This window comes from Emydura macquarii, unplaced genomic scaffold (genome assembly GCF_026122565.2).
Source record: "Emydura macquarii macquarii isolate MOO-44397 ecotype Brisbane River unplaced genomic scaffold, CSIRO-AGI_Emac_v2 contig_967, whole genome shotgun sequence".
Classification (NCBI taxonomy): Eukaryota; Metazoa; Chordata; order Testudines; family Chelidae; genus Emydura; species Emydura macquarii.
The window spans coordinates 372,754-385,471 of NW_027131104.1; the positions used below are offsets into that span (position 1 = coordinate 372,754).

General features: G+C 50.3%; 1 protein-coding gene across 9 annotated transcripts in view; it reads right to left on the minus strand.

The window, feature by feature from the left end:
- PEBP4 (phosphatidylethanolamine binding protein 4) overlaps window positions 1-12,718 on the minus strand; it is a 219,827-nt gene that overhangs the window by 12,951 nt on the left and 194,158 nt on the right. For 6 of the 9 annotated variants that reach the window (XR_010918875.1, XR_010918874.1, XR_010918876.1 and 3 more), the window contains exon 7: window positions 1,891-2,065. The exons of 1 other annotated variant lie outside the window; for it this stretch is intronic. Coding sequence is in view for 2 of the 8 variants with exons in the window: in XM_067543688.1 (XP_067399789.1) it covers window positions 11,392-11,477 (86 nt within the window). In the remaining 6 variants the exon portion in view is untranslated. Of the gene's footprint in view, window positions 1-1,890; window positions 2,066-9,986; window positions 11,478-12,718 lie in introns of those variants that run through there. 2 more of the 9 variants (XM_067543689.1, XM_067543688.1) reach the window with 2 other exon arrangements.

Below are 12,718 nucleotides of genomic sequence, written 5' to 3' on the forward strand. Positions count from 1 at the left end.
AGTCCCTGTACGGGCAGCACTCCTGGGTCTGTTAATAGCTGCTTTGAACTCCTGACGCAGAGGGCAGTTAATTCCCTGTGGGAAAACTGGCTTCAGTGGAGTTACACCTGGACTGCATTTGACCCAGAGAGTGCATCGATGTGTCATCTGGCCATAGAGTCATGTGCGTGTTGCACTTCGCCAAGCTCCGTTTGATACCAGTTCTCCCTTTCATTCTCTTGTCCTGAAGCCGGCAGAAGAATTGGATGAAATTTTTCAGCTGAATCTTTTTTTGGGGGGGGGGGGGCAAAAATGCAGATTTGGGGACGCTAAGGATTTGTGTCGCTTTTGCCAAATTATTCATTAAAAACAAAAATGCCAAAAAACTGAAACTTTTTGGGGGGACATTTTCCAAATATTTTAATATTTTTTATTTGAAAGGACTTCTCCACCCCCCCAAAAATGTCCTTTAAATTTACTAAACACATTTTTTAAACATTAAAAAAATGCCCAAAATTGAAAAGAAAAAAATGTTTCATTTGACCTAAAAGTGATTTTTTCCCCAACTTCTTAATTCACTAATGAAAAGTTCCAGAGGGGCAGCCGTGTTAGTCTGTACACAGCAAAAACGAGAGTCCTGTGGACCTTAAAGACTAACACATTTCTGCGGGCATAAGCTTTTGTGGGCTGCAACCCACGGCATCTGACGAAGTGGGTTGCAGCCCACGAAAGCTGATGTCCGCAGAAATGTGTTAGTCTTTAAGGTGCTACGGGGCTCTCGTTTGTAATTCACTAAACATTCCAAAATACTGCTTGTTTTCATTTGACAGGAAATGAATCTTTTTTTCATTTTATTTTTCAGAATTGCCACTGAATTCAAAAATCCATTTCTAGCCCACGGGATGTGGGGGTGAAGGGGAGAACAAAGTATGTAGGCAGCACATATGTTCTTGATAGTGGCAAAAATCTCTCCATGCCTCAGTTTCTCAAGCTCTGACATGGGAACAGCAATTATTCCCTGCCTCACAGATCTCTTGCACGGTTTAATGGGTGTGTGTAAAGTGCACTGAGATCCTCAGACGAAAGGCACAATGACAGACGTGCAGATTGCTGTTGTTACTATTTGCTCAATATTGTGCAATTTTGAATCTCCAGGGAGGCTCACGGCGAGTTGCCATTTGTTTTCCTCTGCATCTGTCTGTCCCTTAATATCATCTGTCTGTCAGCTCCTGCTGAGTAAGGGCCTGATGCCACCGATAGCAGGGCCGAGCGAGTGTAAAACTCCACTGTTCCGATATGGCAGCATTTTACACCAACGGTGCAAAGGGGTAAACGGCTGAGCAAGTTAGAGAGCAATGGAGAGAAAAGGCCTTCAGTGGCTGAGAGCATATTGGGTCAAAACGACCCCTGGTGCTGGTGTAACTCCACCAGAGTGCACTGAACTTGGCTCAGTGTAACTCTGAAGGATGGCATAGTGTTGCTGGCACTGTTGCAATGGAGTTGCAGAGGGAGTTGGATGAAAGGGAGTTATCTTTGTCCATAAACAGAGCTAAACTGTGCAGGCCTGACTCGTGCGAAACACCCCAGGAGTATTTATCTGAGTGCAGAATACAGCATGTAGGTCCCCTCGGCTTCAGCACAGCATGTGAGTATGAGCTTAAATCCATCCGCATGCAGCACACCTTAAAGTAAAGCATGGGCTTAGAGTTAAACACTTAAAGTTAACGGGTAAGTGCTCTACTGAGCGGAGACGGACAGCTGAATCGGGGCCTTAGCCACGGTCTGCTGTCCTGAAAGTGATCTGGGTACGGAGACAAGCACCATGTAAAAGCACACATCTCTGCCACAGCGAGAGTGGCTGCTGAGTAACGGAGAGGTCCAGGCGTATACACATTACCAATTGCTACTTACCCCCCTGAACTACCAAAACCCCCAGAGCACAGTCTGCTCACAGTCATCTGCACGCTTCACACACAAGCCTTCCCATTGGTTTCCTGGGGGTTCGGATAACCGATAACATGTTTGCACCTTGGTTTCTTTGGGGCTATTTTCTCATTCTTCCTTCTGCTCCCCAGAACCACCGCCACTGCAATGGAAATTCAGAACAAACAGATACAAAATACAATTTCCTCTGGATGCTAAAAATGACACACACAAGTACACTGAAAAATTATATTGGTGACAATAACAAAGTGTGAATCTATTTCAGTCTCAGTTTGTCCCATTGCAGCACTTTGCAATGGGCTTGTGGCTGCTGCAGCCTAGCCACTTCCCGCGGGACGTGACGTATTTCCTTTCCATCACGACTGATTTAGAAACAAAACTTTCTACATTTAGGCAGAGAGAGACTCAGCTTCTCTTTTCTATTGCTCTGATTGTGAGCGAATGGAAGGAGAGATAAAGGGGGTGGAGCCAGCGCTGGGTGACTGTACCGGCTTCCGTTTTTCTTTTTCTTTTGAATTATCAAAAAGTAACAAAACCCGCAATTAATATTTTCCATGCAGCAAAGGTCTCGCAAACATCAAAGTGAGAGTTTGTGGTCACGGTCTGGTCAATGTTCCTACTATTTAATACGTGTTTCTGTGTTTCTATACTGTAATCTTCTGTGCCTCTTCCCCCAGCAGGGTGAAGTCCTGGCCCAATGAAAACAGTGGAAGCTTTCAGTGAGGCCAGTTGTACCTGTACAGGCAGAATTTTGCACTTATATACAAGCCCCTTTCCTGTGAGGATCTCAAAGCACTTTACTAGCATTAGTGAATGAAGCCTTGCAATCCCCCTTGAAAATATAGGGTAAATCTTATCCCCATTTTACAGATGGGGAAAGTGAGGCACAAGGAGGTTAAGGTCACAGATATGGCTGTGTTGGGTCCCCCACTTACTATAGTCTGAGTCCTTTAACATGGTTATAAACATATTTGGTTCTCCAGGCCAAATGAGGCTATACAGTGGTTAGAGCAGGGTTATAGTGTAAATGGGTACTCCAATACAGTCGTGTCGGTGCTACACATGAGACTCAAGTGACCTGCTCAAGAACTCACACCTATATTTCTATGTGTAATGTGTGTCTCTGTTTATGTAGGTATTGTATGTGGGTTTATGTATTTGTAGTGCGCATGGGATGTGTGCACCTTACTGTGCCTTTCTGTGTGTATGTCTTGTACCTGTGTATTTCTCCCCGTGTGTCTGTCTTTGTGTGTTCTATGTATGTCTGGCTATATATGCACTGTGTGTCTACGTGTATGTATGTACATGTGTTCTCTGTGTGTCTTTCTGCACATGCATGTATGTATGCGTGTGCATTCCTGCTGGCTTTGAGAAGTGGAAATTGGGATTGGGCCTTGAACACGGACTCTCTAGAAAGCACGGCTCGCACCCATTGGGAGCTCATCTCTGGCACTGCAAGGCCTCAGAAGAGGCTGACGAGACATTAGAATGGCCCCCTCCCCACCGCCCTGGCCACACCCCCTCACCCGAAACTCATTCCAGACCGTGGAGGGGGCACGTATTGAAATCACCCATGGAAAACTATTTTTTATTAAAGGCAGAACCCCCCCACCCCAGCATTTAGTCTTTAAAAAATGAGCCCAATTTTGCCTGAAAATAAAGCGCTGAAACTGGAAAATCTCCTCTCCTTCCCTGTCATAACTCTGCTTTGCGGGACTACAAGCCGGGCAGTCTCAACCCTGGTGGCTCACCCTGGCTGTGGCTTGCCCTTTCCGAGGAGTTACCGAACTCGTATAACCCTGATGAGACAATGAACGTTGGACCACATCAGCCTCCTGCCCTGTAATGTTTTCAGTGGCTTCTGTACCTCAAGTGCTGGTTCCTCATCCTAGTATTGCCAGCTCAGAGCATTCAAAGACCATGAGCCCGTCCAGCAAGAATCATCAGGCCTCTAACCTGAAGCTGACCTCAAATAGGTACATCATGGTGAAAACTACAGCACCTGCTCTCCACTAGAATGTCACAATCGAGAGTTATCTCATGTTAGTAATCTCAATGAACCCACCCCCCCCTTTTTTTTTGCTGTGAAGACACAGCCAAAGATTCAGAGCCAGGTAACATCCCATCTCTGGGTCTGTCTACACTGCAACCATGGGGTGTGACTGCAGCTCGTGTGGATAGACCTGAGCTAACTTTAATTTAGCTCACGTTGAAGCCCACGCGGTTGCAGTGTCATTGCTCCTGGTACCCAAGCTAGCTAGGTTAAAGCTAACTTGGGTACGTCTAACGAGCAGCAATCACACCCCGTGATTGCAGCATAGACATTGCTACTGAGAGCACACGCAGACAGATGGGCCCTGATTCTCAGCTGAGGCCTCGCTCGCAGTGTAAAGAAAACATAAAGTCAGCATAAAGGTAATCTACACTCACTTGATGGCCAATTAACGGCAAGAGTGGAGTAAAGTTGCCTGGGTGGAAATGAGACTCCGGAACATTGCACTAAAGGGCAGTTTTCATATAACTTTTCTTCTCTTCATCTGAAATTAAAAACAAAAATGATGGTGATAATTTCCTAGAAGGATAAACATCTGATCTTTTTCTCTCCCTTTCCACCAAAAATAAATAGGCTAGCCACAAGGAATTAAAGGCAGAGAGGAGCGGATGACTATAGTCTGACTACAGGATGTCAACAAAGTGTGATCTTTCATTTATACCGGTCCCTCTACACTAATCTCACAGGCCAATTACACCCTCTGCTAAGAAGAAGAGAAGGAGAACTCCAAGTTTAGCTGCCTTCCATGACATGTCACGCTGTCATTTCCTTTTGCTGCTAATTTTAACTCTGATCACAAGCAGGGTAGTGCATTTTGTATTTTTTTTTTCTGGGCTGTGGTATGTTACAACCCTAGCTTCCTTTTTTTCTTTTCCTCTTTCCCTCTGAGTCCTGCAGTTGCATTAAAGGGGGAGGCTGACAGGTTCAGACTCTGCCCCACCCTAGAAATGGAACCATTACAGACACACATAAGACCTACAAATATAACATGCAGCTTTGTAAATGACACAATAAGCCCTACTCTTCATTCAGGCCCTATAGATCCCTTCACTGAATTGCAGGCATTTCTTCTTGTGCCACAAGGAGAATGTATGTAAATGAGTATGTAACGTAAGCTGGTGTAAATGGCCTTACCGGGCTGGATGCAGGAATGACCCAGTGGATTCTCTGGCTTGTGTTATGGGGCAGGTCAGATTAGATGATTTTAATGGTCCCCTCTGGCCTTAATATCCACGAATCTGTGAAAAGTGACTGGCCAATGAGTGACATAGGTGAGAGAATATTTTGCATTTCCACGTTAGAAAAATGTTTCAAAAGCACCCAAGTAACCTGCAGGTCAATGGGATTTAGGCTCTGAGGCCACACAAGAACTTTGGAACTATGGTCTTGGCTGGGTCTGCAGTTGGGGTGGCCAGTCCCTCCTGCCACATGCACCCCTGTACACTCTATTTTTAGTGCACAGAGCTAATGCGTGAACGTTTCCTCGAGCTGAAATGTGTACCTCCAGCTCCAAATGTAGACGTAGCCTTACTCCTGCGCTCTAATCAATACTAATGCCCCTTCCATTGCCAGGAAAAGCATTTCCGGGTATGTCTATGCTGCAAGAAAAGACCTGGGGCATAGCGGTGGCTGGCCGGGGTCGGTTGACTCCGGCTCACTGGGCTCAGGCCTCGGGGCTATACAATTGGCAGTGTAGACATTTGGGCTCAGGCTGGAGCCTGGGGTCTGAAACCTCGTGAGCGTGTTGGGTCTCAGAGTCCGGGGTTGAGCCTGAGTCTGGATGTCTACACTGCAATCTTTAGACCCTCAGCCCGAGTCAACTGACCTGGGCTCTGAGACTCTGCCGCAGTCTTTTCATTGCAATGTAATAAAACTTCTCTCTGAGCCCTGATGACTCTCAGGGCTGGGAATAGAACCCCAGCCTACGCTCTAGGCACTAGATGACACTCCCATGAGGAATGTTGGCTCTTTGCCCTGTGCTCTAATCATGTACCACAACCCCTTCTCCCATTGTCCACAGTCACATTTTTCCTGAGCCTAGCTGGACCAAGGCAACTCTGGGGAGAGAACGAGAGACAGAGGAAAAGCTGTGGGCGAAGGAGAGCTCCGGGCAGGGTGCACTCCGGGGCCTGGCTCTGTGCTGCGGCTGGCCCCGCAGAGGGGTCGCAATGTGACCCCCATCCTGGAGCCTGGTCTGAAGGAGGTGGTATTGGAATGCAGCACGCCCCTGTGCGTGTGGGGACAGGCTGCAGGCCGGGCCTGGGAATAGGGGTGATTCGGCCAGCACGCTCCAGTAGGGAAACAGACATTTCCTGCTGAAGGGAAAACCCGGTCCAGGTTTTATTCTCCGTGTTGCCAGTGACAGCCGCAGAGTCAGGATGCTGGCACAAGGGCTTTGGAGAAGACGAGGAGCCCGCCAAGGATAGTCTTGTGGCTAACGCATGGGACTGGCAGTTAGCAGACCTGAGGTGAAATTCTAGCCCTGTTGAAATCAATGGAAGTTTTGCTATTCATTCCCATGGGGCCAGAATTCCACCCTGGGGTCTATTTCTAGATTTGCCATTGCCTCGTTTCTCCATCTTGGGCAAGTCATTTCCCTGATCGGTGCCTCGGTTTCCCCATCTGTAAAGAGCCTGGGCTGGGGATAATAGACTTGCTCAGGTGTACTACCGCGTGTAAAGCGTGTTGTGATCCTGTGACTGAAGGTGCAAGAGGAGGGTGGTGGTGTCATCAGCTGCTTATTGCATTATCATAACACATTTATAAATTATCACTACAAAGGGCTTGTGGTGCAAAGCGTGCCAAAGAGATGATGCAAGGGAAGGGACCCAGGAGAGAGGGAAATCTGGGCCTTAAATAAAGGAAAGTCTCACAGGAAAGACTAATTAATTAAAGGGATGATTAAAGGGGAGGTCCTGCTAAATGGCCAGTGGGTGCAGCAATTCTGAGGTATTGCTTTAATTTCAGTTTTAAAGAGAAACTAGCCCTGGTGCCGGATGAACAGGTACAGAGAGGAAAGGCACGTTTGTCCTTTCCAGAGCAGGTACAGCACAGAGGGTATGTCAGTGCTGCAACCGCAGGGCGTGACGCGGCTCCAGCAGACGTACCTGAGCCAGCTTTAACCTAGGAAGCTTGGGGCCTGGAGCCGGGAAGACGCAGCAGTGCGCGTTCCAGCACAGATTGCATAGGCCCACCTGGACCCCTGGTAATTACTTGCAGGCTCCTGAGGCTTCACACGCTAGCCAGATTAAAGCTGCAGTCGCCCCCTGTGATAGCAGTGTAGACATAACCAGAGCGTGGCAGGGCAAGCGTCCCCCATTCTGCCCCACCACGCTGCTTTAAACCTGATGGACCACGCAGGGCATCAGAAGTTCAGTCCGCATGACCCACCTGTTCCTTGGCCTCTCTGCTGAGGCCAGCAGGAAGGGGGTCAAATGTGAGTGTGTTATGTGCTTTACAATGAGATCGGGGCCCATCGTGGTAGGCATTTGGCTGATGTACAGCAAAAGACGTAACGGTGTGCACATCTGTCGTGCTAGGCACCAAACCGGGACCGATCAACAGCAGAGTTCTGACACGCTAGCGTTCTTGCTCTGGTCTATTGACTGTAGGATCGCCCTAGCCACAATAACCTCCTCTCCAGAGGCAGCTGGAGACAGTGTGGCGTGTGGCAGATGTTTCCCTGCCCAGGTGAACGGCTCTGAGTTAGGTTTGCTGTGGGTGTAGAACTTCCTGACTTCGGCTATCTGCCCTAGACACAAACCTGAATAATTTCACAACTTCAGCTGAAGAGTGAAACTAAGCTGGAGGAAAGAAAACACGTCTTGTGGCTTTCCTGGGACCAAAAGGCTGACATTTACAGCCACACAAAACAGAGTTATGCTGAAAACAAGCCCAGTAATCATAAAAAATAATCAGGTGGTTATAGAGCTTGGAAACTGGAATCCAGACCGGCTTTGGGTCTGCCACACCATGACGTCTCAGAGGGTCCTGCCAAGAAAAAAGCATGACTCCTGGGGACCAGATCTTGTAGGCCAAAGGTGGAGATGTCAGATTTGATGTCTCGGGACGTTCAGTGGGGAGGATGGTCTGATGGACGCATGTTTCATTCATACACATCTCTGGTGACAGCTGGTTTCTTTATGGACCTGCACTCAGATCTCCTTGCATTGTGGGGGCAGCTAATGTCCCTCTCCTTTGCATCATTTTCTTGACTGTCCTTCTTCACTTTAGACTCTTCGCCTTCCCCTTCTTTAGTTAGCCACCTCTGCCATTCCAGGACCTGATTTTGCTGCTCTACAGAAAGGAGAATTCAAGGTTATCTCCAAGAACCAGCAGAGAAGGTTGCAGATATGGTTACTGCTCAAGATTGTCCTTTATCTAAAGCCCAGCTAGCGCTCTGTATCCTGGGTCCCTGCTCCGGCAGTGTCTCCTCAGCGCTGAGACTTGCCGAAGAACCTGGGGGTGGGATTCCTGAGCGGCAGCAGGCGAGTCAATGAACTGCAGGCCAAGCAGACAACACTCCGGCACCATGGGTGGCATTGTCACTGTCTTGGCAGCAGGGATCCGAGGACTGCAACAGAACTGGCGCTGGCCCTCTGTGCTGCCTCCACAATGTGGTGGCGGTGGGGGTGCCGCACTGGTAGAGGGGCTGTTCTTCAGCCGACTCCCCAACTCCTTTCTGAATGGAGGTGTCAGATCCTCGGGGCACTTTGAAAAGTGCAAGACGTGGCCGTGGCGACCTATCAACATCCCTCTGCGCAGTCGCAAAACTTAAACTCCAAAAGGTGCCTGGCTCCGTGAAACCCAGTTCTAGTCTAGGTGATGGGCAAAGGAGCGTGTGGTGCATGCCCAGGGTCCATGCCAGAGCAGAGGGCAGCAGAGTAGCCTCAGGGGAAAGGGAACCAGGGAAGGCACGGCACGTCAGAGCAACACAGAGGAAGGAGCCTCGTGGGCGTGTTTGTGTCTGGTGAGGTGGATTCTGATTGGAGTGGTTGTGGATTCAGATGAAAGCTGCTATGGACGGCTAGTCTGGGAGACAAGAGGAAGTGAAAATGCTTGCACTTCATGTTCCCCTTTGGTTGAATGAAGCTGGAGGAGGAGATTGGATCAGAGCAGCAAAATCATCATGGAAATCAGAGATGGAAAAAGACTCATGAGGTCACAACTTGTTCAGCCCCACTGTGTGGCCCGGTGCAGATTGTTCCCTGCTATGCGTTCTCCAGAGTCAAGCGATGGTGCCCCCAGCATTTCTCCTGGGAGGTTATTCTGCAGCCTAATACACGTGTGCATGATGCTTTGGTGATGTAGAGCACTGTAAGTGATATTATGGACCAGATACTCAAGAGAGCCCAGGGCCATGTTTCCAAGTGCTCAGCGCCCACCATTGGAACCAGAATTGCAGTAAATCTCAGCTCCCATTTAGATGCCTACAAAAGGGCCAGAGTTTCAACTGAGCTCAGCATCCAGTGTGCACCTGTCATGCTGAGCGATTTTGGAAATCTGAACTGTAATCTCATCATTGCCTTTTTACACCTGCCCTGAACTCAAGGGCATTTCCCTCCACCCCATAGTCAGGAGAACACCCTGGTGGTAATCCTGTCCTTCACAGGAGGTTCTCCAGCTGCTTTACAAAGCTAGCTAAACTAGTCTCTGACCTCGTGTGGTAAGTCAGCATCACTAACCTTAGCGTTTTTAGATGGGAAACTGAGGTGCAGAGAGGCAAACTAAGTTGCCCAAGGTCAGAGAGTGAGTCAGTGGTGGAGACAGGAGTAGAACCCGAGTTCTGATTCCTATCTCCGGCTCCAATCACTACATCACACTCCCTCTTGGAGCTAGGAATAGATCCAGCACAGCCAATCCCTGTCCACAGTTCCAACCACCAGATCACGCCTCCTTCAGCACAACTGGGTTCTGAGTCTGTACTGGGGCTAAATCCTAGCGCGCAGGCAGCATTAGAAATGCACAGGCAGATCCCATGGGAAAGAGACCCCACGAGGTAAACGTAACGTAAGCCATGTTCAATGCTATGCTTTATTCTGATTGCTGCAGTAAGTAACAGGTGTTAAAGAAAAAAACAAACAAACCCACGCCCATGCATGGGGGCAGGAAATGCTACAGAGTCTCAGCCAGACTGGAAGAAAGAAGTCGGAAGGCAGGATCAGGCTATTTCATCCCAATGGGATTCCCAAACCACACAGCTTCCAGCCTGTCAGTCACAGAGCCAGAGGGACGCAGCTCTGAGTTTCTCTGTCACTCCCGTGCGAGACACAACAACCGGGACACAGCTGTGCCAAGCTCACAATGCCTGCTTGGGGAAGTGAGATGTGACCACTGAGCATGGGACTTGAGGAAGGGTTAGACCTGGATGGTCGCTGATGCCTGTCTTCCGCAGAGCCAACTGGAAAAGCTCCTACTACGGCTTTTTGGTGCCTCGGGAACTGTGCTCGATTCTGCTCTCCCTCACACTGGTTTGACTGGGCCCACTCCTGCTTTACATGGCTACAAGTGAGAGCAGAGTCCGGTGCTCAAAGCCGATGACCGTTTGCTCACCTCCACCCAGTCTGGATGTCATTGGCCTCTTCAGGAGACTCAGAGTCTCTCTCTAGTACCAGCTGCGCAGTTAGCAGGACGGCTTCGGCGGATGCTGCTGGGCAAGCCAGCTGTGAAACTTTGCACCAGGCTAAAATCAGAGGGGCGCAGCCTAGTTGAGAAAATTCCAGCTGGATTTTTGGGGTCGGGTGGGTGTCTAGCTCTATGGGTAAGGACAGTGTTAGCATGCTGCAGGCAAGGCTGGTGCAAAGGGACCAGGGGGCAGGCGTAACTCCTCAGGCAACACCCTCAAGCCAAGGGTGGCACCGGCCCCTGAAGCACCTGCATAGGGCAGGTAAAAGCTGCCTCCTCAGGTCCCTGTGCTGGCACCTGCATCAGATCAGGGATAAATCCGGCTCCAAGACAGCTTCAGGAAGCGCAAAATACCATGTGTTGCCTTTGCAGACTGCGCGCTTGGTGCTGCAGAAAGTCCATCGCGAAGGGGCTGGCAAAGCCAGCAGGACTCTAGCTGCAGTGCAGTCAGGTGAAAGGGGGGTTGATCTCTGCGGTGGTGTTGGTGGGGCACCAGGATCAAAAGCTGAGCACTGTAAACTGCGTGGTTGATGGAACTGTGACTTGCCCCAGCAGATGGCACCGGGCTGGCCCCAGCAGTAACCAGGACATGAACGGAAGGAGACGAGGAAATAACGGAATGGACATAAGCACTTGTAGCAATTGACTTTCTAGAGGGCAAAGGCTGAGTGTGACATTTTGTAGAGCCTCGTGATCCGACAGGGAAATGCAAACAACTCAAAGACAGGAGCAGCAATACTCTTCCGAGGGGAAGCTCTGGGGCTGGCCTCAGATGCCAACGCCGCCTCTAGTCACTGATGCTGAGTGAGGAATTGGGTCGAAGCCACGGGGGATCCGAGCCGAAACTGTTCAATGAAACGCTCCATTGGCCAGGAACCTGGAAAGAGACCAAAAAGTGGAAGTGAAAGTCAGGCCCTGAAAGTCTGGTCAGCGGCTTCAACTACAGGCACCGGAAAGAGATCAATGTTCATCCGTGCAATGAAGCTGGAACGCATGCGGCACTGCGGCTTACCGTCTGGAGCCCCGGGGCCATCGACCAGGGGCAGAACGGGCCTGCTGAGCCCACGGTCCCTCCCTCGGCTTTTGGGGCCACGCCCTGAAAGCCTCAAAGCAGTTTTTGAGTTGGTCTCTATTCTGTTGGCCGCCGTTTCCACTTGTCTCCTTTCTTCCTCCCGTCTTCTAAACGTTCCACTAATGATTTTCCCGCCGGATCAGCAGCCTGGGGATCAGGGCTCACTGTTCAATCGTGCAACAGGCACGGGTCAAGGAGCTTGCCCGGCCCGGGCAGATTCAAGCTGTCCCAGCCCTGACCTGAGAGGCAGGCCCTAGGAGAAAGCGGATCAGCTTTTAGGCCCAGTCACTTCTTAGCCTCTAGCTGACTTCACCTTTGTCTTTTCTGTTTCATCTCCTCTGAGCTGGGAGCTTACGCAGGCGCATACTGATCTCACCTGTGTAATGCTTGCTACAGTTACCGGTGGTGAGCATGGAGGGAAGGGATTTTCCAGCCAGCCGCCCCATGGGACACAGAGTGTAAAGGACCATTGCCCAGACTGGTCACTGCAGGGTGGGATGGAGCCCTGTGGGGCTGTGCTGGGGGGAGGAACCAAACCTCCTGCGTGTTCAGTCTCCACTAGCACGGGGAGGAGGATTCACTCTGGGCCAGTTAGGCTGAGTGGTGACAAGCCTCCCGTGGCGCTCGGGTAACAGACGGAAGGCAGCTCGTGGGCATAAAGAACCAGCTGCTCAGCACGGGCGTCAGTGGAGCGGTGCCCATTTACTCCAGCTGAGGAGCTGGCGGAGAGCATCTGGCAAGCACTCCACGTCTGCCTCGGCAGCTGTGAGCACCACGCGGGGCAGGCCAGCCCACAGAGAGCGGGTGTGATTCTCCTCCACGCCGGCTGCGCGGGGAGCTGCAGGACAGGGCTGGGGAGCCGGGCCTGTTCTAACGGGCTCCACTGAAATTCGCTGTGTGTTTCTCTGACCTGCGAGATACAGACCACATCCTGCCAGGAGCGAGGCAGCCACAGAGACACTGCCGGAGAGACCCAGCCTCTCCCAGAGTGTGGAACAAACCAGCTTGCTAAGGTGACTCCAAAGCGTCTCTGACCCTGCTCCACC